General features: G+C 40.8%; 1 protein-coding gene across 12 annotated transcripts; it reads right to left on the bottom strand.

Moving 5' to 3' along the window:
- Positions 1–966: 966 nt before the first annotated feature.
- Positions 967–24,416, bottom strand: NEDD1 (NEDD1 gamma-tubulin ring complex targeting factor). 12 transcript variants are annotated; one of them, XM_040695963.2, is made up of 15 exons: positions 24,017–24,416; positions 23,762–23,904; positions 21,881–21,975; positions 20,705–20,821; positions 19,162–19,302; positions 13,727–13,956; positions 12,579–12,780; positions 11,460–11,646; positions 7,959–8,090; positions 7,714–7,776; positions 7,022–7,245; positions 6,090–6,249; positions 5,705–5,861; positions 3,964–4,030; positions 967–3,300 (listed from the first exon to the last, which is right to left on the bottom strand). In XM_040695963.2, the coding sequence occupies exons 2-15, from the start codon at positions 23,895–23,897 to the stop codon at positions 3,196–3,198; spliced, it is 2,016 nt and encodes a 671-aa protein (XP_040551897.1). In that variant the 5' UTR covers positions 23,898–23,904; positions 24,017–24,416; the 3' UTR covers positions 967–3,195. The 12 variants fall into 12 exon arrangements, with proteins under 12 accessions (XP_040551897.1, XP_015139292.1, XP_015139308.1 ...); XM_015283806.4 differs by having other exon boundaries at positions 23,762–23,901; positions 24,205–24,416; XM_015283822.4 differs by having other exon boundaries at positions 21,881–21,971; positions 23,762–23,901; positions 24,205–24,416.
- Positions 24,417–26,633: the final 2,217 nt, after the last annotated feature.

Below are 26,633 nucleotides of genomic sequence, written 5' to 3'. Positions count from 1 at the left end.
TTTTTGCAAATGCCTACCACAGGATGCTTAGGATTCTTTACATAGTTTGCTATTAGATAATTTGTTAATCATCATCCCCCAGCTGCACTGCAAGATGTTATATGAGAACTGCCATACCGAGTCAGACCAGAAGGTGCAGATCCTGATACTCACCAGTAATGACCAAATAGGCATGAGTACACTGCTGGAGCAAGTAAAGAGCAGTGCATCTGCCAGTCATATGCATCTAGTTCTATCAGAGCTGTTGTCTTTATAACCACATAATCCTTGCCCATTTTTCTTCTAAAATTTTAGAATCCATGGTATCAGTGAGCAAGGAAAGCTGTAGGTTGGTGACAGAGTGCATAAAGCATTTTCTTCCTTTTCATGCATCTTGGTCCTACAGAAGGGGCAGCGAGCAACTTGCACGTTCATCATTGCTAGGTGTGTGTGAACAGCACAGTTCATGCAGCAGGCAGTGGTGGGCTGCTGCCTGGAATTACTGATACTCAGGGATGTTGACTTATTCTCATTAAAAAATGCAATTTATCATCATTTGTTTTCAAAGCCTAAATATCCTGAAACTGCCTGCACAATTCTCATCACAGAAAGATTCATATGTGCATAACAGAGAATGGGATTTAAAAAATAATCCACACATTAAGTATTATGATGATGCAGGATCTAAGATCTCCAGCTCACCAGCAGCTTTGGATATGTGGTTATTCTTCCACCCTGAACATCTGCTTGAACATTATTTTTAGCTGTGAACATGATCTTTCTGTCATGATTCTAATAACTTCCAAGCTGGAAGGAGGAAGAGTGCATCTGTTCTTTACTCCAAAAAGCATGAGATAATACAAACACTTTTGCGAAGCCAGATAGGAAGCAGTCATTTACACATTCTTTAGGACAGGTTTTTGGCTGCAACGAGGTAGCGGGATTACAGTATTAAATTATCATCTTTAAAAAACAGGTTGCCAAATATTTTGTTCGAAAAAGTTAAAACAAGCTTTATTTTAACATACAAATCAGATTTGTGTACAAGGCTAAACATCCCCCGATAGCAGTAGCAAACTACATCTCCTCACAGCATGAACGGCCACTTGTGCTACCCTAATCCTGAGATACGGAAAAGAAGCCCTAAAATATTGAGAAAGGCCAAAATGTATCCTTTCAATGGCTGTTGTTATATTTGTCTCAGTTTGGGAACTCGGAAAAACATTACCCAGTTCTCAGTCACAAAAACAAAATATCTACAAGCCAAATACCCTAGATACTTACCTAATTCGCTGCTGTCATCGGGCTATACCAGCAAGAGCACTTGGGGAACAAACCAAGAGATGCAACTACGCGAGGTTACTTGTTAACGCTGCAACACTAGTTGAAAAACTGCAACATTTTTGATACCTTCAACTCCTATTGTCTTCAAAAAGTGTGGTTAATGGGTCGACTAAACTCAACGTCATCTATAAATTAATATTATTTTTTAAGTTCTTTATATTGTGTTAAATTACCAAAACAAAAGTTTAACGTACTCCACACCCTTTCACCATGAAGTTACAGCAAAGAAATACATTTAAAAGCTCATGAAAGGCAATAGCAATAAGACTGCAGACGTGCAAAGTCCTGTCTGCAATACTGAAGACAACTTTAACACCCTCATTTTGATATGAGGTCTTATTTGTCATTAACTGACATTAAAAACTAACTTTTAAAAAGAAGTTAAGATAGCGAAAGGATATAGGTTTTTTTTTTTCTTAGTCTTACAACATTTAAAAATAAGTTACATTATATATTATGGCTTTCTCATTTAGTGGAAGAGTGCCACCATGACTTTAAGCACTCGATGCTTTAACTCATTAACTCACCACGTTCGCAGATTTCCCTTGCTTGAGTTTTAATGATTTCATGAAAAGAAACCACGAAATATTAGTGAGAAAATTAAGAAGCCTTCAGAACAATTTAAATAGCAAAAAGCACTTCTATAGAAGAGATTTTTCAGAGGAATTTGTAACTGAACGCTAAAAAATTTAATTCCATTTTTAAATGAAATTAAATTGAAGTTTTAATTGAATTTAATCTCTTGGCTTATAAAAAGAAAAAAGGCCAAGATACATTCCTCATGAACTTCAGCAGTCAGGATTTGATACTGAGCTTCACTGCAGTGCACTTACACACAACTGTGATAACATTACGACACTGACATAATAATTCCTCCTCAGTGCCATTTGTGATGTGACTCATACACTCAAGACATCAGTTAAGTTTGGTTTGCAGCTGACCTCAAAGAAAAAGGCTGCAATAATGCTAAACCACAGTCAAAACTGTAACAGGACTGCTCAATAGTCAGCATGGGCCACTGTGCATTAAAAAAACTGGAGGGAGGGGCGAAGGTGCTTAAATCACAGCCTGAAGGACCGCATTCACACAGTGTTACGTCATATGGCTGAATACACTCATTTCTTGAAGTCTAAGGCTGCATTCAAACTGGGCAAACTATGACAATATCCAAATGTGTGAGTAAAAACAGGTTTCTAGATTCACAGCTGAAGTCGTACAACTAAAAACCTCATTATGCGGTTGAAGTAGTGTTTGCAACAACAAAGTTCATGGCAGACAAGCACAGGTTTCAGAGTTACAAATATAACAAGCAAGGTGATGGGCACGGAATTTGGGAATATGTTGAAACTTAGTTTTTACTCAAGACTGAAGAGTTGCCAGTTGAATAAGATTAACTAAATACCACAGGCTCCGTGTCATGGGGAAGATGAGCCTTCTCTCCTTCTCCAAGAAAAGTATCCGAAAGGCAAGCTACAGTGATTGTTTCTGACAGCAATAAAATACAGAAACAGATAGAAAAGTCTGTATATCAAAAAATTCTTATACAAAAAGCATCTGTCCTATTTTGGTTTTGCTTCTAAAAAGGCACTTCGCATATCGCTAGAACTCTGATAAAGTAGTTATCCTTTCAGCTTCTCTATTCAAAGGATGTATTTCAAGACTGTAAGCATGCCTTGGCAAACTTTCTTTATGTGGTGTTTATCTGTTACAAATCTTATCATTACATACAGTATCTGACACCATTTAGAAAAGATTCATGTTCGAGATAATAGCAGGTCTTCACACAGTGCCTCAGCGATGATGGACGATCTGTCACAAGCAGCGCACCACACGCAGCGAGTTCATGCTAACAAAGTCAGCAGTGGGAATCTTTCAGAAGTGAGTCCTCAGTCTTTTGTTTTCCTCTCGCAGTCTCTCAATTTCAGCTACCAAGCTTTCATTTACAGAGTATCTTTCAAGTAAGGCATGCATTTCATTCTAAAGAAAAGAAAAAAGCCCCAATAAGCAGCCATACAAATTTTTTTTTCCCCCATCCATTTTCATATCCCTTTTGTAAATTAAATAACCTAAATAATACTGTTTTTAAATTTCTGGTAAGGGAAGTAAGATATTATTATTATTATTTTTACATACAGTGTTTTGATTATTAATAAATTAGTGAATATTTTATCAAAGTCTATTTTGCATTTCTTTAGGATGAGATTCTACTAATGCAGATTCCATTAAAATGTTTGGTATTGAGACAAGGTCTTTTCAGTGCTGATCAAAAGAACAGAGTTTCATAGAAAGGAGAAGTTAAAGGACGCAGAACACAGTGCAGCACGCATGCGGTACCTGTAAGTAAAGCAGTCCATATAAACTCCATCTATTTCCTACTCAGCCCAGCTCTTGGTCCTTTATGAAGGACAGCTAAATTTGATTCCCTTTTGTCATAACTCCTGAAATATGGAATTGATGATACCTATCCAATACATATGTTTACTTATTAAACACAAAACTGTTTAACAGATTCCATTTCATAACATTTTCTCCCTCCTTCACATCCCATCTTCACTTTCTTGTTCTTAATATTTGACAGAACAGCTGCCACACTTTGGTATTACTAAAAGTGAAAACTGTTAACACGCTCTTCATACATACCAACTGCATATGGAATTGTTTGATCATCTCCACTTGCAAATTCACAATATCTCGATGGCATGCTTCTCTGGGGAAGGAATTACAGAAGGATAATGCTTAATTTTATTTAGGAAGCAGCAATTATCTCCAATCCTCAGTAACCAGAGCTCTACTACTTCACCTTTGTGACATTATGAAATATCAGCCTAAAAACATTTAAACTGTGCCACAGACTCCTCTACCTGTTATTTTCTGGAAGATTTGAACTCTGTTTAGGAACTTTCCTATTTAGAAACAGAAATATATACATGGTGATATCAAGATGGCTTTTTTACTTGCAAGCTGTTAACTTCTAACCCTTACTTTTACCACGTAAAGCTGATTTTCAGTTCCTGGACCACAAGCACCACAGAGAGATATTTATCTGCTACTAAAAAGCTGTAGTTTCAGTTCACCCCCCCCCAAAAAAAAGAAGGCAAGTTCATATACTCTTCCTGAAGATTGGCAGTGCCAATGCCCAATACTGAGTACTGTGCTATTGGTGTCACCGGTCTGACAAAGTAAGGTATTTCTTTAGTAGTCACAAATGGATCATTCTCCTTTCCTAAAGCATACAGCGTACACAAAAGGAACTATGATCTTCAATTTCAACTTCCACATGTTGTTGAGCTACACAACTCCTACTAGAGGCAAAACATGTTTCTCATGTATATTAAGCATAGATGCCATCTTCGAGTCTGAAATGTCGGCTGCCTCCCAAAAAGACAAAGCTCAAGAGATGAGTGGTTTTTTCAATTCAAATAAATTGTGAGAAACACAACCTCACAATCTCCAGATCTCAGACACTGGAAGTACAAATCTAACAATTTATTTTCCAATAGTGAGATGCCAAAAAACAAACTTTAAAGAGAAAGGAAACACAATCCATAAACTGCATTTTACATCATGGAAAAAGTTTTAAAATCAGATGTGCAGTTGTAGCCAAAAATCCCCAGCAGTTTTACAGCATGATATTCTTATTTAAAGATATTTAATAACAATCAATGTATTCTTCTGTCGGCAGATACAGACATCCATAGCATATGGACCTCCTAAGATGGTTTTGTGTTGCTTTTTGTCATCAAGACAGCAATACTTCCCCTGCCCAGCAATTGTTTTCCTCCCTCTCTTCGTTTGCTACATGTTTTCGGAAGGGAAAGTGACTCCATAATCCTTATGGAACCCTTCCAACTCAGGATATTCTATGAATCTATGATTTACAGCACAAAAACCTTTTTATGCAAAGCTTTGCCAACAGAAATATACAAAGTGATTTACCTTACACATGCAAAGCAAACAACAATCAATCAAAGCCAACACAAATCAACCATCCAACAAATCAACCGTGCTCTTCACAGTATCAACTTTAAGAGAATAAATTCCTCCTGCTAGGACTACAGGGGAGGGAAAGAAGTCAGCACAGGGCTGCATGAAAGCAGTGAGAACTTCATTATGCAGACAAATTTACTGTTTGAGAATTATTCAAACAGCCACTCTGGAAATATGTCAGCAAAGTCACACACACAAAAAATGTTCAGAGACATCAATCTAATTAAACACTCATGCTGTTCAAAATAAAGTCTCATACCTAGATTTTCAAGATTAAGGCTATTCGTGGTGTCACCTCCTAATGCGAGTAAGAAATACGCTAAAGCAAATGTTAAGATATCTTACTAAGAAAACACGTCACTGAAAACAAAGTGTTCTGCATAAATATCAGTACCTGAAGTCATCCAGTGTTTCTTGTATCATATTCTGAATGAAGTTTATTTGGATTGATGTCAGAGGTGCATTTAGTCTGCTACTCCCAATGGTTTCTACTATTTTTTCTGACAGTGAGTTGGCAACTCCAGCAGTGACAGGTGAAGTTATCTTTGGACCTTTACAATTAACAAGAAATGCATAAAAATACAGATTTAGAACAAGTTTTTTTCATGGGCAAATAGAGATGTTCTAAGAAAGCTATCTGGATTTACAGAGGAATCCAGACTGAGTGTTCTGTTTTAATGTGAAGACCATTTTATCAGCTTTGGCATCAGTTCACAATGAACCACATCTACAACTGAACTGAAAAAAAAAAAACCCACAAAGAAAACCAATCAACTTACTTGTTGAGGTAGTACCATTTACTGCTAGATCATATGCAGGATGGGCCTGAATATTCTTCACTAGTCGCTCATTTGTTTCAAGACTCTTTACAGCAGTGGATGCCGGTGGAGGAGGACTTAAAGTTCCAGATTCTGCACTGACGGAGCTCAACTTTGAAAGCTGAAAATCAAAATCAGAAACACAACCCTACTGATTACAATTATCTAATTGCACTTGAAAACTAAATTAAACATCACTTGAAAACCAAGTTTTCAAGAATGCACAGCTTTCAAATACTTTTGGTTTTAAGAAACTGATAAATAAATGCTTTTTTTTTTCTTCTAGTAACACACCTTAAAAATTCACTGCTTAAATATCTCAGAATTGCCTCAATTGCAAACGCAGAGAAATGATTGCATAAAGACCAGCACTCTTAATTTTCACATCAAATATTTGAAGCCAAAGTTATAAATATAATTCCTAGTAAACCCAGACCTCTCAAAACAAAAACAGAAGGAGCCAGGGTCTCAGCATTAGCATGTCATAGGTATCTCAAGAAAGGTATCTCAAGGTATCAAGGTATCTCAAGAAAGAATTCTGGCAGAGAGAACAGGGAGAGAAGCTGCTGGACTAGACCTAATAAACAGCAAAGAAACATACTGACACAATCTATTAATAACATTTTTGATGTTTTCAGAAAAATCAAAGATATTCTAGAAGTTAGCCCAGTTGTGTTTCAAATAAACTTTAGTGATCTGAGTTTAATAGAAACATATGACTATTTTGCATTGCAGAAAGCCAACGTACTTCAAACTGAACATTTCACAGATCGTGTCAGTGCAAAAAGAACTGGAAAAGATTAGCTGGGATGCTTAAGAATCTTTCCTTCAAGTAGAAATACTTCTGTCAGATGCTAAAAAGAACACTCATAACAACAATGAGCACAGTATACCTGCTTTAAGGCTTCTTTAGTTTCTTGTTTTCCAAGATTCGTTTTTTTAGTGTCAGTCTCTGGATGTTCTTCCTCTTCTTTAATTGGAGATCCCACTAGTGCATGCAATGGGCTAGACCGTATCCCTTGTGTGCTACTGCCCACTGGGTTTCTTTTTACTGGAAAGGCAGTGGTGAGCTGTGGGAGAAAATCCAAACCTGAAAGGTAGGACTGAAAATCCAGACCTAAAAATGAGAAGGGAAGGGTGAAACACACAAATTTTAAAAGAGAAAAAAAAGGAGAAAAAAAAAACAACAAAACACAATCACACAAAGAAATGATAGCAACAATAAGCCCACACATCCACAAAAACCAAAGAGCTCACCCAAAAGCACAGCCCACCAAAAAAATGAATCCCCAACTTCTCCTTATGCTGTTGCTGTCCACGTGAAAGTAACAAAACAAGAGAAGCCTCCATACACCACTACCAATTTCCTAAAAGGACAGCAGAATCACTTTAAGACTGTATTTGTGATCTCCCGTTATCACATGTTGCATCTTAACTCTTCAGCAAATTAGACAACCTCCAGACAAGTTCATCACGTTCATTTGCTTCAGTGTCTGCTTGCATCATTTGACACCTTTCTACAGTATGACGAAGTTAGCATAGACGAACGAGCGTAGGCTTCCAGTGACCAAAAAGAGAAACATACTGAAAATATCTTTGTCGTCTCCTTTTCCTGGAGGATCTTCATTTGCTTTAGACGCAATAACATCTACAACATAGCAGAATATACACAGTTCTTTATTTAAAGGAATATTGAGGAAGATTTCAGATAATTGTATTCAGTTAATAATAAATTTAGAGGCCAAATGAGTACACACAGGCCAAAATGTAATGCTATGCAGATCAGATTATTTTTTTTTTTTTAAACAAATTTCAGTGTTAGCAACTTACCATCTCTGACGGGAGAAAACACATCTCCTAAACTGCTTCGACCCAAGTCATCAAAACTGTTTAAATCTGCACTTTTCCCATTATCTGTTTCTTTCGATGGAATCACATCCAGGCTGCAGCTGTGGGGAAGGCCTTAAAAGGACAACAACACTCAGTTAGTAACTGACAGTTTCAAAAATAACATGCCTTATCCCTAAATAAATTCACAGCAAGCCTGAAGCCTTCTAAGTCCAGCAAGAACTTCAGAACATTCTACACATTCGGATTAGAGGGACAACTTGAATTTCCTCATACAAGCTGTCATCTAAAATCATAGAATGGCCTGAGTTGAAAAGGACCATAATGATCATCGAGTTTCAACCTCCTGCTATGTGCAGGGTCGCCAACCACCAGACCAGGCTGCCCACAGCCACATCCAGCCTGGCCTTCAATGCCTCCAGGGATGGGGCATCCACAGCCTCCTTGCGCAACCTGTCCCAGTGCGTCACCACCCTCTGTGTGGAAAAACTTCCTCCTAACATCTAACCTAAACCTCCCCTGGCTCAGTTTAGAACCACTCCCCTTTGTCCTATCACTATTCACCCTCATAAACAGCCATTGCCCCTCCTGTTTATATGCTCCCTTCAAATACTGGAAGGCCACAATGAGGTCTCCCCAGAGCCTTCTCTTCTCCAAGCTAAGCAAGCCCAGTTCCCTCAACCTTTCCTCACAGGAGAGGTGCTCCAGCCCTCTGATCATCTTAGTGGCCCTCCTCTGGACCCACTCCAAGAGCTCAACATCCTTCCTGTGCTGGAAGCCCCAGGCCTGGATGCAGTAAATATGACTAAGTGATATCAGTAATATGACTAAGAGATATTTAGTAACAAAGATTGAGCTGATTTCTCTCTTTTTAAAAAGGAAGGAAAAGCTGTGAAACTGGATAATACATTCATTTCAGGTAAACCTGCTTCATTAATCATGTCTATTTACGATCTAACAGGTGAAACAGCTAGCAAATACAGCTTCTGCTGAGAAAGTGATCACATTCAGAATATTGACGTTTGAGCTGATTCTGCAAGAAAAGAAATCTGCTTCAGTGTGGCCATTAAGCGGAATTCCATGAAGTATCTACCTTAAAGCTTACCTAATGGCAGCATATTGTCTGCTTACTCCTAGTATTAGGAAATCAGAGTGGAATTACAGCTGCAGACAAAAGGAATTTTCCCTAGACCATCCCCACTTCACATCCAAGACCCATTCCCATTCCCACCCCAATCCAGGAGAGAAAAAAAAGTTATCTTTCAGACACGTGGCAGCACAGACAGCTGTCTACAGAACAGAAACATATCTTAAAACAAAAACAAAAAAGAAACACCAAACAGTAATTATTCAAACTACAGTTTTTAAACTGGGAATTCACAGAGCAGCCAATAGAACAATACACCTCCTATGAATAAACTGCTTATAAATACAAAAGCTTTATTTAGTACCGACTTTATTAAAATTAAAACAGTTCATAAACCTATAGCCACTTCCCTGTATGAGATTACTTGTTCAACTGATCCAAATGTAACTGTGTGGATGACTACAGCCATTCACATTCAAGCACATGCTTGAGTGGACTGGGACCTGACTCACATTTAAGAAAACACTCTTAAAAACAATATAATACATTTTTCACTCTGTATGTGCCAGTTGTGAGGCATGTATAGGATGGTATTTGTTAGTTCAGTAATACATAGCACTACGAGTCAAACTAGAAATGCAATATCAACCTGTGTCACAACTTACAGAAGATTTACGTACACGGAAAAAGCTTCATGAAATGGGAAGATACCTTTTGTGTATGCTTATGAGTTCACTGCCATCTAAACGTAGGAATTAGCTAAAGTGGAGGATGGCCATTCAACTGAAGCTCAGGGGAAGTCTGCTCAGAGAATATACAAACTTACCACATTCTTAATTACTTTATCCTTTTGGACTCTGTGACAAATTGAATTCATTTTGGAATCTGTGACAAAAGGCTCCAGTCCATTTATAAGTTGTATGAGCAGGTGGCTGTTTGGTTTAAGTTAAATATGCTATTAGGTGACTTCATTGAATTGAACATTGAAGAAGTCCTTACTTCTTACTTCTAAAACCTATCTTCTTGGCTTAGAAGATTTTCCACAGAAAGAAGTGCTGTTTGTGGTCTCTCATCCACTCCCATTTTGAAGTTTGAAGACCATATCCAGGCTGGATGTGGCTCTGGGCAGCCTTGTCTAGTGGTTGGTGACCCTGCCCATGGCAAGGGGGTTGAAACTACGTGATCTTTGAGGTCCTTTTCAACCCAGGCCATTCTGTGATTCTATGATCTTCCTAAGCATGCTTCCTTCACTTTCCGAGCCAAATATTTTGCTTCAGAAAACATGTTTTATTTGATGAACCTTTATTTTCTTCAAACATTAACTTGTTATGAATGGTCCTATTTAAGGGGTAACGGTTATCACGCTTTAGAAGTGTAATGGCAATAAGAGATAATAAACTATGAATTTTTTACCTTAAATAAAATTTTCCAGACTGTACGGCAATGTTGATTAGCAACTCTTCTTCAGTACATAGGAATCATTCTACTTCACCTCACAATTCATTGCATGCCCAAGGGAGGTCATTAATACATGTCCCTCTGGACTGCAGTGGCTTATTGCCTAATTAGTGTTGCTAAATGTATTTCTTCTTATTTAAAAAGTGTAGGAAAAGTGCTGTTGCTTTAAAAACAGCTTAAGGAATCTCCAAGAATCAAACTAAGAGTTACTGATGTGACCATATTTTAAGAACTCCTGAATTAACTAAAATTAAGAGTACATTTCACACAGTGGCAGAATTCTAGAATAACTCTCAGAATTCTTACCAAAAATACTTGTTAATTTCAGAAGCAAAAATAGCAAGTACAGTTATACAACTAATCATACTGACAACTATATTTAACATTCTCCTGTCGTGTGACATACAAATAATACAGCGCAGTTCTCACTTGGGTTTTTGTTTTGTGGGTTTGTTTTGTTTTGCCTGTGCATGTGTTTGGTTTAGTTATTTGACAACATCTGTTGCTCCAATTTATTAGTAGAATTGCAAATCATTAGCTCTGCATTCCATATAGACTTTGTGACCCGAAATATATTATAAACATAAGGATAATTTGCAAGAAAGCAAAACACAGAGGAGTCCCACAGTGTCACCATGGAACATTTTCCTTTAATATTTACATACATACAAGTAGTCTAAAATCCTGAACTTGAAGTAAGAGTTTCTAAAGTAGGACCTGATTCATTTCCCACAGTCTCAAAGCCTGTCCAATGCAGCAGGGGAAGCTGAAGAAGGTACAGACATGCATGTGTATACATTTCTTCTACGAAATAAATGCCCTTCCCTCAGTGTAATTTTTCTATTGTAATGATCAAAGCATGAAATATTCCTCCTATTCCTCCTACCTTCCACATTATATCAAATACATAACTTTTAAGAGTAGGAAGAAGACACTACCTGTTTTATCCTGAAGAATCTCTCCCCCTTTACTCTCATTTGTCAATGTCAGATGGGAGGAAACAGCTGCCGATGCCTGAGAAGCTAGATTTTTTATGCCAGTATTTGGAATTCCTGCAAGATTACTACCAGCTTTGACATCTATTCTTTTAGATACAGGCTTATTTGAAGAACCCTTCAGGTTAGCCTGAGGAAAACAAGAACAAAGTAAGAGAAGTTATTATCTGTTCAATTAGAAGTAAAAATATAAGCCAATATTCTTTCTGTTTCAAAACACTAAAATCAGTTCAATTTGCAAAATCTACCTAAGAGATATGCCTTTACAAATATATATATCTTAATGTAATTTCAAAGAACATAGGAAACTTCCGCGTTATTATATGAATGTTGTATGGATCTGCAAGAGAACAGCAATAGAACTGAAGGTGACAATGAACTGGTACTAGCCAATTTTAATCCTAGGCTTAGACACAGGAAAAACAAGGAATTACATTATTAGTAGAAATTGCAACGGGACAGTCGAACACCAGCAGCAAGCAAGCTGGAAAAAGAAGAAAGTCTTGGAGCAGTTAAAAAGAAAATACACTTCAAACATTCTCTCCCACCTCCAGTGAATTGGCATTTGTGTTTTTTGGATCAAGTAGAGCCTACTTGGGTCTTGGAAGAACCTCTTAAGCCTTCTATACTATTTAATCAAGTTCTCCACAGGCAAAATACTTCAAGCTGGGCTGCTGTGTGTCTTCCCCTTAAGTAAAAGGGGTTAGTACAGATCTTTGTGCTACTGTCTGCAAATCCATTTAGGATGCCACAGACTGATCTGCAACGGCAACATATTCACACCAGGAAGTTTAAGATTAAAGTTTCGCTCATCTCTGCATTGAAAATTAGGAGGAAAAAAAATGTCATTAACATTCCCTTGCTCACATGAGACTGAGTGATTTATAAAGCTCTTATTTCCGTGTCGTATGAATCATTTTTGCTGGCATTTATAATGCTTAGAAATTCATTACTAACATTTCTCAGACCTTAAGCTTACATTTTGCTTTTATTAATCTACATGCTGAATAATAAAAAGGAACATTTTTGGTTTGGGTTCTTGGGTTTTTTTTTTGTTTTTACCTTGGAAAAAGTGCTACTGAACTGAAGACGTATGCACGTCACGCAGCCTTTGTGAGCAATAACTGTTTTCACCGGTGATGTCAGCCTCCTCAAGTCATACTGGCAGATTTTTCCCCGGGAACTTCCTATAGTCAAAGTAGTACCATCAGGCATGAAGTTCACCGTTGTCAGAGGATGATCTGCTACTATTGTTGTCAGTAATCTTCAAACAGGAGAAAGAACAGGAGAAAAGCTTTTAGACTTCTTCGCCACAATGTTAATTTTACGATCAGACTGTTCAAAACAGAGTACCTATTAAAAAACAGCTTTAAGAATTCAACAACGGGTCAGTGGTTCCACCTCTCCATTGCCAAGTAAATTCAGTGAAATACCTTAAGGAACAGAGGCTTAGACATACTAAGTGTTGAAGCTTAACCAATGAAGAACTGTATGCGCTCCAAAAGATTTCATCTTCAAAGCAACCGTTCTGACACAAAGATTTATTGCAATGATCATTTCCAGCAGCAACCACACTGCATATATCCTTCAGTTGCCCAGGTCTGTAACTTCTTACCACCCCACAACTGTAGGAACAACTTCAGGTCCACGTTTGAATCCTTCTAGTAAAGCCCTCCAAGCTATGGCCAAACACCTGCTTTTATTCAGCTAGACTAAAAGCACACTCCACTCTAAAGCCAAAGTCCCATGAAAACACTTGCTACCCATCCTCTTACTTCACAGCCCCATCACCTCCTTTTTCATCCAACACCCTTAAATCCATATTTAAGGCTCAGCACCTCAGCAGCTCTGTGCATCTTACAACAGCTCTGTCTTGTGTTGCAAACTAGAAGAGCAGGCAAGCTAAGCCCAGGTGGCTCACAGGCTGTACTGGCCACCACAGAAGCCAATTGCTCTCCAACAATAAGGAAAGCCCACACTTAAGCACTTGGAAGTGGTCACTCATGCAGCACTTCAATTAGTTCCCATTTTAATTAAAACTAAAAAAGCAGAAAGGGTTTTGGAACAGGTTCTCCAACAGTAATGTGTCAGCCACTTCAACCACTCTGAACACGGACTGGATTAAACATATAATGTCATAGCTGGATGTGCTTTTTCAGCTCATAAAACGTTCACATCCAACAAAAATCAAAGGTCTTCAACGTACTCACTTTTTACTTGAAGTGTCATAGAGATTAATTCTTTTATCCAAACCTACAGTTACAAGGAGCAACTCATTTACTGGAGAAAAGCAGATTTCTGAAGCTGGTGCTTTATGGGTGTTCTCAAAATTGCGATACGGGTTCTGAGTATTTACATCCCACAGAGTTACATTTCCACTGTCAGAAACACTGCCCAACAAGGACTTCTTAAAGGACGAGTATTTCAAATGTCGAATAGGCTGTAAAACAAACACAAATTGTAAGACCACCATTAGACGTCACTGAATTACTTTAAGCACGCACATTAGAAATGCAGACGTTAAGCTTACCCTACAAAGGCTGGCCACTCTACACACACAAATGAAAAGTTCATTTTGCATTATAATTCCATTTTCACTGTCTGAGGGCAGTGTGTGCCCCGATCAGCAAAATGATGGGCGAGAAAAAAAAAAACTGGAAAATTTTCTTGATTTTGAGTACATCAGAAGTCAGCTCATACATCACCAGAAAAATCGTAACCACTACTGAAAACATTGAACAAGGTTAGCTAATGACAACCAAATCAAAATAATTCCTTCAATATTACCTACTGTTTTCTTCCATGTAGCCAATTTCTTACCCATCCCTATTCCTCTTCCAACCTCCATCCTCTCTAATATTTTCTCAAAAGACATAAATTCAAGTGCTTCACTCAAGCCCAGACCAATGAGAGCCATCAGCTTGTCTGACAATGCTCTCACAAAAAGAGCTATTCTACTTTCTAGCATAACCCTCATCACAACGCACTGTACTAAACATTATCTTATTTTCCTCTTCATTTTACTGGAGATATTTGTTGGATTGTACACCTCCAGCATGATTTCTAGCAGTTGTATTGCACGTCTCACTGGAAGCCTAGGTGCCTAACAAAGAAGTGGTGCCCTCAACTGTGTATTCAAGCAAGACAGACTATGACTTGATATAGTTGACATGAACCACTACCAGACATGATGGGAGACTTTTTTTACTAGCATCTTTCAATTTATCTCCATAGAGTAAATTACAAGATCTACATGGGACACGTTTCCATCCCTCACAATTCTCCAACTTACTTTCAAATCCGTCCCTTACTGCCCCAGCACCTACTCATGTTCCATGTTTGCCTTCTTCCATCCCCCTGCCCACCACTTTTATTCTCTCAGCTCACCTCAAACCTGCCTCGTTATCCTTTCAAGTCTCCCATTTTCATTCCTAATTTTCCTTCTCCTCAGGCCCAGTTCTCGTGTCTTTCACATGACATACCCATATTATCTCTACCCCACAGTTCTCATTGAAGTCATCGTACTTCCTCAGAGCAGTTTCAGTTCAACTTTTGTTGACAGAAGATGTGTGTGGTATGAGGAAAGCTCCCATTCACTCCTCACTGTCACTGATCAGGTCAGCAACAAGCTTTAAGCTTAACAAGCCTTAATGCAACTGCTAAACCACACTCAAGGAAACAGGAGGCTTAACTTTGTGGCTGAAACTCAAACACACTTAAGTACATCACTGCATAGAAGTGGGTGTCTGTTTTCTAAGCTAGCAGGAAAAATCATTTCAAGATTATTTAGAATGCAGCAGTGATTTGTTAAGAGCCACTTTCGGCAGCTAAAGCTGCCAGGGCTACAAGGAAAGGAGCAGATACGAGGAAAGCTTCACTGCACCTCAAGTACAGCTCCTGGTGATTCCTGCAAATTCTGCATGCACAGAACTTCCATAGATGTTTTTAGCACAAGGTCCTGAGCGGGCAAAGAGAAAACAAAGCCCTCTTCAGAACGCTACTGGGAGTACCGGTTTATACTGGGATACACTTACCAGTCGATGCAGCACAAACCACACACATCTTTTTGCCTTAGCTGTGACTGAAGAAGACTTTGTGTAGGAAATGGAAGTACATTTTACCTTCACACCTCACAGTAAAACAGGCAGACCAGGAAAAGCGTGCTTCAGACAATGGTTAGCCCATCGCTCAGCACTGCCTGCACTCGGGGTTTTCCACCTTTGGAAAACAAATGACAGGCTCAAAACTGAACACAGAGTAGTCCAGTGTTATCGACTATCTCATTTAAAGATAAAGAAACTACACCACCTCCTTTCACCTTAGCGAGCCTTGCAAGTGAGAAGGCGCTGTAAACCCAACTGATAGTTTAAAAAGCTGAGGGCTATTTCATTATACGAGGTGACCAAAACCCATCACACCTCTTTACAAATCAGCCAGCTGATCAAACAGCTAAACTAAATCCTGTTGCTAGGAGAAAAGCACAAGGCAGCGAAGACTTGAACAATCATTATGCTTCAAAACAAACTTTAATTCAACCTCACAACAGCAAGCAGATAAGAATCTGGTAGTCTTAATGAATACCAACAGCAAAGACAAATTATGGGATCTGCAAACAATTTGCTGTAAAGGCTGAGCTCTAAGAAAGCACAAAGATGTTTCTAAATCAAAATCAATTAATAGAATATAGGCCAATACTCATTTGAAAAGAGTATTGTTTAAAGTCACAGAAAGCACTGCAACCTTGGGCTATTCTACTACTTGTAGGGTCCATACAATTACAGAAATTAACTGGCAAGGCAACTACATTCCACCACACGGAATCAAACAGAGACAAGCTCGATTTTATAAGGTTAGTCTGACCTCACATTCCCCAACTGCAGAGAAGTTACTAAGGAGTGGTGACCCTTACTAAGCCAGACTGCTTCGCCAAGCCCAAGCAGAACAATACACCATGTATCTATTCAAGCTCACTCTCAGAAGACTGTGCCCCTGAACTATAAATCAAGTAGAGGCTTTTTAGATTTCTTTAGGGGAATTACTCAAGTCTTCATGTATTTGCTTCACCGCACAATTAATCCTGCAATCCCCTGCAAGTATCAATTAAACTCCCTAACAAAAATCAAACTTTTTTGCACAAAAGAACAGAGATCATTATTAGGACACGAGATAAGCTGATAAACCGGGACACCCAAGCAGTCATCACATTACAAAATTACAACTCAATTCCTTTTGAAATTAAGACTGCAATCAAATAACTGCCCCGGTTTAAAACACGTTAGAGGCCCTTTAGAAAGCGAACGGTTACTCTCTGCTCGCAATTACTTTGATTTAACACTTCAGAGATCTTCAGCCATCTTAAAGGTCACTCGGCTTTGCAGTAGGCCTCTTGATTTCATCTGCCAAAATAGCTATTCACTGCATCACTTACTCCTAATCACTTCTTGGTGGAAAGAGTAGAAATCTATCAAACAGGTTGATGCAAATCATCCTCACCAGAACTTCTTTAATTTTCCAACTAACTAGCAGAACAATCCCCACTCTAGATGTTCATCTCAGCCTTTTAATCCACCCGTGGATATTCCTGCAGTCCCTGCCTCACATCCGTGTTTTTCACAGCAACAATCAAATCAGAAAAATGAACTGACTAGACAGATGGATTTTTAAGATCAAGCCAAGCATGAAGTACAATTTTGCTTCAATATAAGTATGAGACTGCGGTGATGGATCAAAGATACTGCAGCACCTGAAAGTAGGGTTTGAACTTAATGGAGATTTTTCAACAGAAACACACCGCAGTCTCTGTGATGCTGTAAAGCCATAAGACATTCTTCATCAAGTTATACTGTTCAGACTAGATAGGAGAAAAATGTAGCTTCCTAACTTCCTACTCCATCGGCAATCTAAGATTAAAAAGTACTGTTGCAGTAACAGAAAACTATGGCACAACTTCAGTATTCCCCACTACAAAGGTCCCCACACTGGCTCTATGAAAGTGGCTCAATAAAAAAGGAAAAAAGTGTCCAGAGCACAACACCTCCACTGGTCCTGAGCTAAAAATCACTGTAAGAACTCACTCTGGAACACCCAGTGGGACAAGAGAGCTCCTTCACTCTTGCAGTAGCTTTGATACCAAGCCTTGATATCCTAACGATGCTCACTAATTCTGCAGTATTCTCTGAGTCTGCAAAAAGGAACTGCAGTGGAAACCCTCCCAAAGCCCTTCAATAGTACACCTGCTTTCTATTTGTCTTTCACAGTTTTCCTTCAAACTAGTCATTCAAAAGATCTCACTTAAGTACCTAAGTAATATAAAACCTCAATGATCTTACTCTGTGAGCAGCTGTGCAATTTTAATCTCCAGATTAAATAAATGTATTATTTTCAAACATAGGCTTACATTCTCATCTACTGTACAGATGGCTCTGTTCAGTTGTAAATCTGATTAATTTGGATAAATCAGAAACCAGGCTACCCAGCCTGCTCATGGCAACAACAGACATTGAGTAGAATATTGAAATCCTGCTTTGGTATGCAGAGCTGACTATGTTTTGTTCAGTCTTAAGATGCACAGAAGTTTGTTCTTGAGGCAGCAGAGCCTACAAAATAAAGGATGCTATAAACTGTATAAAAGGAAATGTACCTCCTGAGTGGAAAAATACTGATCATGGCCTGAATGGGTGACTAGCCCATGAGAAAGAGCTCACGTTAGCTTGAGAATACAATTGCCTCTAGCTTCTGCACATAGCTAGAAGAAACTTATTTGTGAGAAACTGCTCTGTAACTGTAAACCAGCCTTGCTGCTTTCTACGAATGACCTTGCTTACTCTGATATGTGATGCTTTATTGTCTCCTGCGGCTATATATATTGCCACGGCACTGAGGGGCTGTGTGGACATCTGGCTGGCCTGCTGCCACCACTACCTGCAGGGGGAAACCCCAGGGCAGGCACTCTACCATCCGGCCACCACCAGTATCAAAGATCTGGTGGAGACACTACCAGCCAGCTGCTCCCGGTAACCCGAGTAGCCCCCCATTAAAGTGCTGGCTGTCCACTTGCATCCATGTACTGCCTTTGGGATCAGTAAGCCTCATGCAGAAGCACTGGAGCTTCTGCATTACAGCTGGCATAGTAGGCAGTCCCTAGGAGAATAACATGGGCAAGGGGGAGGAAATCCTAGCTCTGTGGGGGTAATCCCAGGGTGTAAATGGAACTCATGTGGTATGCAGTCATGAAAGTAACAGAGAAATTGAGACTGTTGCAAGAGTAAAAGGATGCCCCAAAATCATCACAGGAAGTCACTGCAGTTCCAAAAACCAACAATATCAGCAGATTTGAGAAAGGACAACACTGAACCAGATCTGACTCAAAAAGAGCAAACCTGTGCTAAGGAGAACTGGCAATCCGGCATTACACCTCCTAAGTTTGCACTGTCATGATACCAATTATTTAAGGCTACAATAAATAGAGGTCTGCTTTTTCCCTTCCAATTAAGGCACTCCTAAAAACATCAAAAGGAAAAAGAAACCCAACAACACTGTAGTAGCTTTTGAAAAGCAGTACAGCTCTTGATACATACTTCAAATTGCTAAACACTAAATGCAGACTTAAGCTTCACACACAACAGTAAGTTAATACAGATCCTACCTGACTGCTGTTATAACCAAAGGGAGTACTGGATAAATTGGTGGTAACGCTGTGTAGGATTATTTCACCACTCAAAGATCCAGAAGCAATGTAGCAATCGTTCCAATTATATGCAACACACGTAACTTCGTCTTTATGATCCTGTGGAAGAGGGTAGGAGGAAACAGGTGAAGACATTCAGGAAAAAGAACAGTTTTTTTTTTTGTTTTTTTTTTTAAATCACAGCAGTGCTATAGCATCTTCAACAGTGGTCCTAAATGAGGGCAAATCATCTATTGAAGGGATCATGGAAATACATGCATGGTTGAACCTTATAATATTTTTTACATTATAGCAATATTTAGAATCATAGAATCACCAAGGTTGGAAAAGACCCACAGGATCACCCATTCACCTATCACCAATGGTTCTCACTAAACCATGTCCCTCAACACAACATCCAAACGCTCTTTGAACACCACCAGGCTCGATGACTCCACCACCTCTCTGGGCAGCCCATTCCAGTGCCTGACCACCCTTTCAGAGAAGTTGTATTTCCTAACGCCCAGCCTGAACCTCTCCTGGCACAGCTTGAAGCCATTCCCTCTAGTCCTATCATTAGTCACCACATTAGAGAAGAGGCCGATCCCCAGCTCACTACAACCTCCCTTCAGGTAGTTATAGAGAGTAATAAGGTCTCCCCGGAGTCTCCTCTTCTCCAGACTGAACAATCCCAGCTCCTTCAGCCACTCCTCATAAGGCCTGTGCTCCAGACCCCTCACCAGCTTTGTTGCCCTTCTTTGAACACACTCCGGGGCCTCGATGTCTTTCTTGCAGTGAGGGGCCATTTAGAGAATTCATATTAGATCAGTTAAAAAGAGAAAAACAGCCACCAGTTTTGCATTCACATTTTCACTTACTACATCATGCCTGGCATTAGCTCTACTACAACTAGCTCTACTACAAATAGTGACAGGAGGAGGGGCAACAGCTTTAAATTAAAAGAAGGAGATTTAGGTTAGATGTTCAGGGGGAATTCTTTACTCAGAAGGCTGTGAGGCACTGGCACAGGCTGCCCAGAGTGCTGTGGTGCCCCAGCCCTGGGGGCATCAAGGCCAGGTTGGATGGTGCTCTGGGCAGCCTGAGCCGGTGGGGTTGGAATGGATGAGCTTTAAAGTCCCTTCCGACTTCAGCCATTGTTTGATTCTACAAAATACAGAAGCATCTTCTTGGTTTGAAGTATCAGGAGCAGCAATTACCCAAAATTACCCTTGGAAAAACACCAGAGAATATCAGTATCAATTCTCAAAATAGGCAGTCTATTCTGAAAATTTCAACGTAAGTTATTATAGACTTGTACCCTGAAGTCATCAAGTTAAGCACCGTTATTAGATTTGCAATTTACCATACATAAAAATCACAAAGTTAAATAAGACACACAGGCGTTCATAAGTAGGAGCTAGAATACGATCCTACAGATCCATGACAGAGAAAGTGTATTACTACAGCTGGCAACAAGTTCTGGAAGCCATGTAAGCTCCAGTCCCTCTCCAGCCAAGCTTACCTTAAGGCTACGGTGAACCCTTCTGGATTTGAGATCCCAGATATGTACGGTGCTATCAAGGCCCCCACTGGCAACATACAAAGAACTGGAACTTAAGCTCACGCACGTCTGTTTTGCCTGATGGGGAAGGAGGGAAAGGAAAAATTGTACATTAAAGATAATTAAGAGGTGTACTCGAATCTGCTTATAAGCACAGTGATGGTATTTCCATCTTCATGAATACACATACCACAATGACTGATGGATCTATGGGTACCCCACAGTCATTGCCAAACACGAAGCATTTCAAGTCCAACCCAGTTTGAACATACATTCAATATACTTCAATGTTTAAATATTCTCATTAATAAACTCTCCAACACTACATTCTCCTACCACCATTTTAAATTATTTGAGCATCGTTTCCTTCCAAATGCATTTTCCCTCTAAATTAGAGCTCTGTAAAGTACAGTCACTGACTTCTATTTGGGCAGAGACTCTTCAAAAGAAACTGCTAAGTTTGGGGGAAAAAAAAGCCCTCAGAATATTAAGAAGTTGCCTAAGTCACGTACTTCACATTCCCAAAACATGACAAAGAATATTAAAGCAGCAAACCTCCTAAGTGCACAAAGTGCTTCTTTTTAAAGTAATCACTGAGGTGGCAGCTTTTGGGGAAAAAAAAAAAGCGTCAATCTCAGCGATAGACCCACAAAGGACAAATTATTCAGTTCTATCACGTTGAAAATTCACTTTTAAGTTCCTGAGATTTGAAGTAAAATAAAAAAAAAACCCACCCAAGTCCATCCAATTACTGACACGGTTAAAGTGGAAATGATCGCATTGGGTTTGTATCAGATTTGGTGGAATCTCCACCACAAACCCTCCATCTCTGAAAGCGTTTGCTCTGCACACCTAAAAGCCACTCTGCACACCTCCACGACTTCCAGTGCCAACGAGCATTACAACAGCTCTCTAACGAGAACAACTAGAAGGGTTTAGAACACAAAAAGTCGTTGGAGTAACCCTGCTAAAACCAAGTCTGGCTTTCTGAAGAGTTTACAGTGTCACGTGTCCACTCTACGTATGCTTCAGAACTTTTAACTCCACCAAAATTAAACTGATAATTAATGTACAGAAGAGCTGAGATGCAAACAGCACACACACACACACACACACACACACACCCCCCATACTTACTCCTTCAGCTATTTCAAAAAGTGGAACAGGTTTACTTTTGCAGCTCGACACAACAATTTTATCCCCAGCAGCTGAAGCACTGACCAGGAAGCTATCTTAGTGACAAGTTATGGACAATAACTGTATCATACTTTCAATTAACACAAGTATAGAATCACAGAATCATAGAATCACCAAGGTTGGAAAAGACCCACAGGGTCATCCAGTCCAACCATTCACCCATCACCAATGGTTCTCACTAAACCATGTCCCTCAACACAACATCCAAATGCTCTTCGAACACCACCAGGCTCGGTGACTCCACCACCTCTCTGGGCAGCCCATTCCAGTGCCTGACCACCCTTTCACAGAAGCAGTATTTCCTAACGCCCAGCCTGAATATTCCCTGGTGCAGCTTGAAGCCATTCAAGTAACCGTGAGTGTCCCTTACTGAACAGATAACAGGTGGGCCAAACAATCTGAAGTACTTCACCTTGAAGGGCCCTAGAAATAGAAACATAAGGCTACTTAATGAGCTTCCACTAATAAGCTGTCACACCATTTGCAGCTCCTGCTTCCCAGTACAAAGCAGTACAATTTCCTTCAGAGGAGAAATATCTGGCAGATATTGTTTAAGAGCTCTTTCCTGCTACGGCAGCTCACCCAGCCTGCGCTCCTTCTTAACCCCACCACCCCACACACAAGCTCCTTTATCACAGGAGTTCAGAGAGATGTCTGCTGCTGCTAGCAGAACGAACTGAAAGAGCAAAAGAATTGAATGAGAAGTCCTGCTCATGATAAATGTTAATTAAACCAGTTTGTCATATTGTTTCTGGAGTACAATGAATACATTTGCTAGTCTGTCTCTCTCTGTATGGGCAGGGGGGGAAAAAGGAAGAAGATACCTTTTATTGGACCAAGTAGGTCAAAGTGCTAAGAAAAGCCTCCAGTATACAAATAGAGAGCAAGGAAACCAAACCTGCACCCTACTCCAAACTATTTGGGTAATCACTCAGATCTGCACCCCCTATGTCTTCAGGCTAATAACCATTGTGATTCTGTATTTGCTTACTGAACACAGCTTATTGAGCTGGATTTAACACCACAGAATCATTAAGTTGGAAAAGGCCACTAAGATCATCCAGTCCAACCAGAAGGTGGTATGCAGAGTGGGGACTACTATTTCTTTATTTCAAGACATTTCAGCTTAAAGAACTATGCAGAATGAAACCCAACTGTGTACACCTAACATGCATATGGAGCAGGATGCTCTGTCCAGGTCTGGAGGCAGGGATAAAGAGAAGAAAGCAGGACAAAAGTGAGTGTCTATGCTCGAGTTTACTAAACAACAGACACAGATATATATAGATGTGTGTATATAGACACAGAAAATATACATACACACGCACACTTGTATGCGTAAAAATACACAGATCTCATTTCTCTCCCTGTCCTGCTATGCTTAACCACTGCCTACAGAGTAAGGGCTGAGAGCAGATTACTGTTACATTATGTTTTTTCTCCCCACATACAGAATTTTAAGGCAAATGAGGTTTATTCAGCCTCATCAATAAATTAAGCACTGCCTTGAAAGTTATAATTGTAATTGACCCGGGAAAAAAACAAATTAATCAGTTTTACAGTCAGTTGCCAATCCAGGCATATTACCATCATTAAACGCGTGTTAACCTCCAGAAGGAGGATACGCTCCTCCGGAAGCCTTTACCACCATGAGTTTATTTTGTAAATATTTCAGCACAGAGAATAAGAGCATACGAGAGCTCTTTCACGCAGTTCGGTCTGACATCAGGCCTGTCGTTTACAGACACTGCAAAGACCAAAGAAACGCTGGGGCGTTTTGCAGAGCACCCACAGAACTGTGGCTGAAGCTGTAAAGGATACTATTGCTGGCCCAGCACAGAGAGCTGACGGGATGCGGAGATGTATGCGGGTTGAACTGCTCCACCACAGTCAGAGATGAGGAATCCCATATCTTAATGTCATCTCCTGATGAAGCAAAACGTATGCTTTCTTGCATGGCTACACTGCCAAAACAATAATAACAACAATTAATTAATTAAGAACACACAACAGGTCACTTTACAAGTCGAGAACAACCCCATTCAGTGCCGTCCCCTCGAGAACAAGGTCATTTACTTGGAGTGTGGCACTACGAGCTTCTTTTCAAGGCAGCTCACAAGTGAAAAAGCAGGAAAGAAAACCCGCCGTGTCGCTGAACTGCGCTGCCGCTGGGAGCCAAAGGCCCGGCCCGCCAGGCCCAGCCCTGGGAAGTTTACTCCCGCTTCTTCGCCACCCGGGTAACTTCAAGCACCAGCATCACACACGCACCCTGAGAGGCCTCCAACCAGGAGGAGGGACGCTCCCACACGGCTTCAGCTCACCGCTCTTCCCTCGCTCAGAAGAAGAAACTGACCGTGAACCCCCAGGCCCGCAGCCCCGTCCCTCCCCGGGCGCCCCTCAGGACCCGCTCGGGCCCCCGCCGCCCACCTGCCCCTCCCTGCCCGGCGGAGCCTCCTCGGGGCCCGGGCCCGGCACCAGGAGCCGGCCGCGCCGATTGGCTCAAAAGCCGCTGCTCGCGGTTCTCTGCGGGGTCCGGCACTCACTGCCGACCAATCAGCGCCGCCTCGCCGCGCGGGCCGACTTTCCGCGCCGCGTCCAACTTCGCAACCCGTCCCAACAGCCCCCGCGCGCCCCCGCCTCCCGCCGCCACTACGGTGGCCCGGAGGGGGCGAGAAGCAGCCCGGCATGGGGCGCGCGCGCGGCGGGGCGGGGCTGGCGGTGTCCCAAGGCTGGGCGGGCTCCGTGCTGGGCCAGGCGGTACAGAACCCCTCGCTGGAAGGCGCAGGGGAAAGCAGGAGGCTGCCGGTGTTAAACGATAGAGCATTGCTGGGTTGGCCTTGAGGGACGCCAGAGTAAGAGTGAAAGTTGGTCTTGGAAGGAGGATTAGGTGTGAAAACCGGCGAAGCTGTGTGTTCCTGCAGAGATGGGGTTTCAAACAAATCTTCACCTTCCTCCCACACGGCACTCAGAGCTGCCAGGGCTGGAATGATTCCCTTTGCCCGCAGTTTTGATTCACTGAGCTCATCTCACTTCCGATCTGTACAAATGAACTCAGAATCGGGTAAATCACCTCAGTGTTAAACAAAACACCCCTATTTCAATACAGCAGTTAGATCCCGGCTTTACTGCATCTGCTCATCCATGTTAACCAGTAACGTGTCCTCTTTTATATCGGCTGTCCTCGTGTCTTCTCAGATGTCTGACTGCTGTGGGACCCGAAGCACTCCTAAATCTTCTATCCCCAGCCCACCTTCCTGCCTTCAGGTGCCATTAAGCTGGCCGTGTTTGGGTTCTGAAGCCTGTTCTCGTTGCTCTGTTCTGTGTGCCCAGTGAGGAGAACCCATGACTGCCAAGAAGCAGGGAGATGTGTCTGTGAACTTTTTTACTTTGGCTGCTGAAATGTGCTGAAATGCTGGATGTGGCTCTGGGCAGCCTGGTCTGGTGGTTGGCGACCCTGCACATAGCAGTGGGGTTGAAACTGGATGATCATTGTGGTCCTTTTCAACCCAGGCCATCCTATGATTCTGTGAAATGTCCTGTTTGGCCCTGGGTGTGTGGCCAGGAGCTCCACCAGCTCCCAGAGTGCCCTGACTTTCACCTTCCCCCCAGCTGAGCTGAGGACAGCCCGGGCAGACCTCAGAATCTGATCCCTCATCTTGCCATGGTTCCTTCTACGGCATATTCTGTTATTCCACTGTGTGACAGGGAGTTTTTTGCTCTAATTTGCTTCAATGCATGCTTCTTTTTTCTTTTCACATTAAGTAGAATCCTAAATCATGCTGACGTGGTAGACAAATGAGAATCATTCTAATTATCTCTGGTGTTTCAAAGTGGAAAATTAAATTGCACTGGTAAATATTTCACTTCTGCACTTGCCTCTGGACCCTTTCGCCCGCTCTGTTTTAAAGATAAACCTATGCTTCATATTTTCATTTCTCTCATCGGGTGATATACTCAGTATCTGTAACACAAAGAGGATCTTTGGCAAACATAAATGGAACTCTTTGCCGGCTTAATTAGTTCAGCATATTAGCCTGTAATTCCAACAATTAATTCGAGTTCCATCATTATTCATGTTTAAAATCTTTATTCTTGGATTTGACTGAAAGCGGTTTTGGAAACAAACGGCTGCTCCTTTTACGCTGCGAATCAATTTCATAATGGCTTCAATTCACCGCCTCTTTAATTCGAGGATCTGAAAATATTGCCCAGATGTCGATGCAGAAAGCTCCGCAATACACAGCGACGAAGGGATTACTGTTATCTTCCAATAAAGAAACTGAGGCACAGAGCGGCTCATTACCGGGATTATTCTGTAAGATCGATGCCTTCCAAAGCCTGGGTAAATACTGATGCCCAAAGAACATGAAAGTGAGCCGGAGCTGTAGTGGAAATTAAAAACCAGTCACATACAATTGAATAAACCTGTGTGAAATTACTCATTTCCACATCAGAAAATTAATTTAGCCAGAAATAATTCCAAGTTGCTGGATATCTGTAGGCGTGAGACAGATCCTACGGATGCCATGAATAGGAGGGTGGCAATATTGTTTAAAAGTATATCAAAACAGAATTTGAAAGAATGAAATAGTCTTTAAAAAAAAAAAAACAAACACCTTCAGAGCTGTCGGTGTGAAGCTCACTTCTCAGTTTCAATCCGAGCTCCACCACAGTCTGGGACATGCAGTTATTC

The sequence above is a fragment of the Gallus gallus genome, chromosome 1 (genome assembly GCF_016699485.2).
Source record: "Gallus gallus isolate bGalGal1 chromosome 1, bGalGal1.mat.broiler.GRCg7b, whole genome shotgun sequence".
NCBI lineage: Eukaryota > Metazoa > Chordata > Aves > Galliformes > Phasianidae > Gallus > Gallus gallus.
Note: the sequence above shows the minus strand (reverse complement) of the source record. Positions and strands in the feature narration are given on the sequence as shown.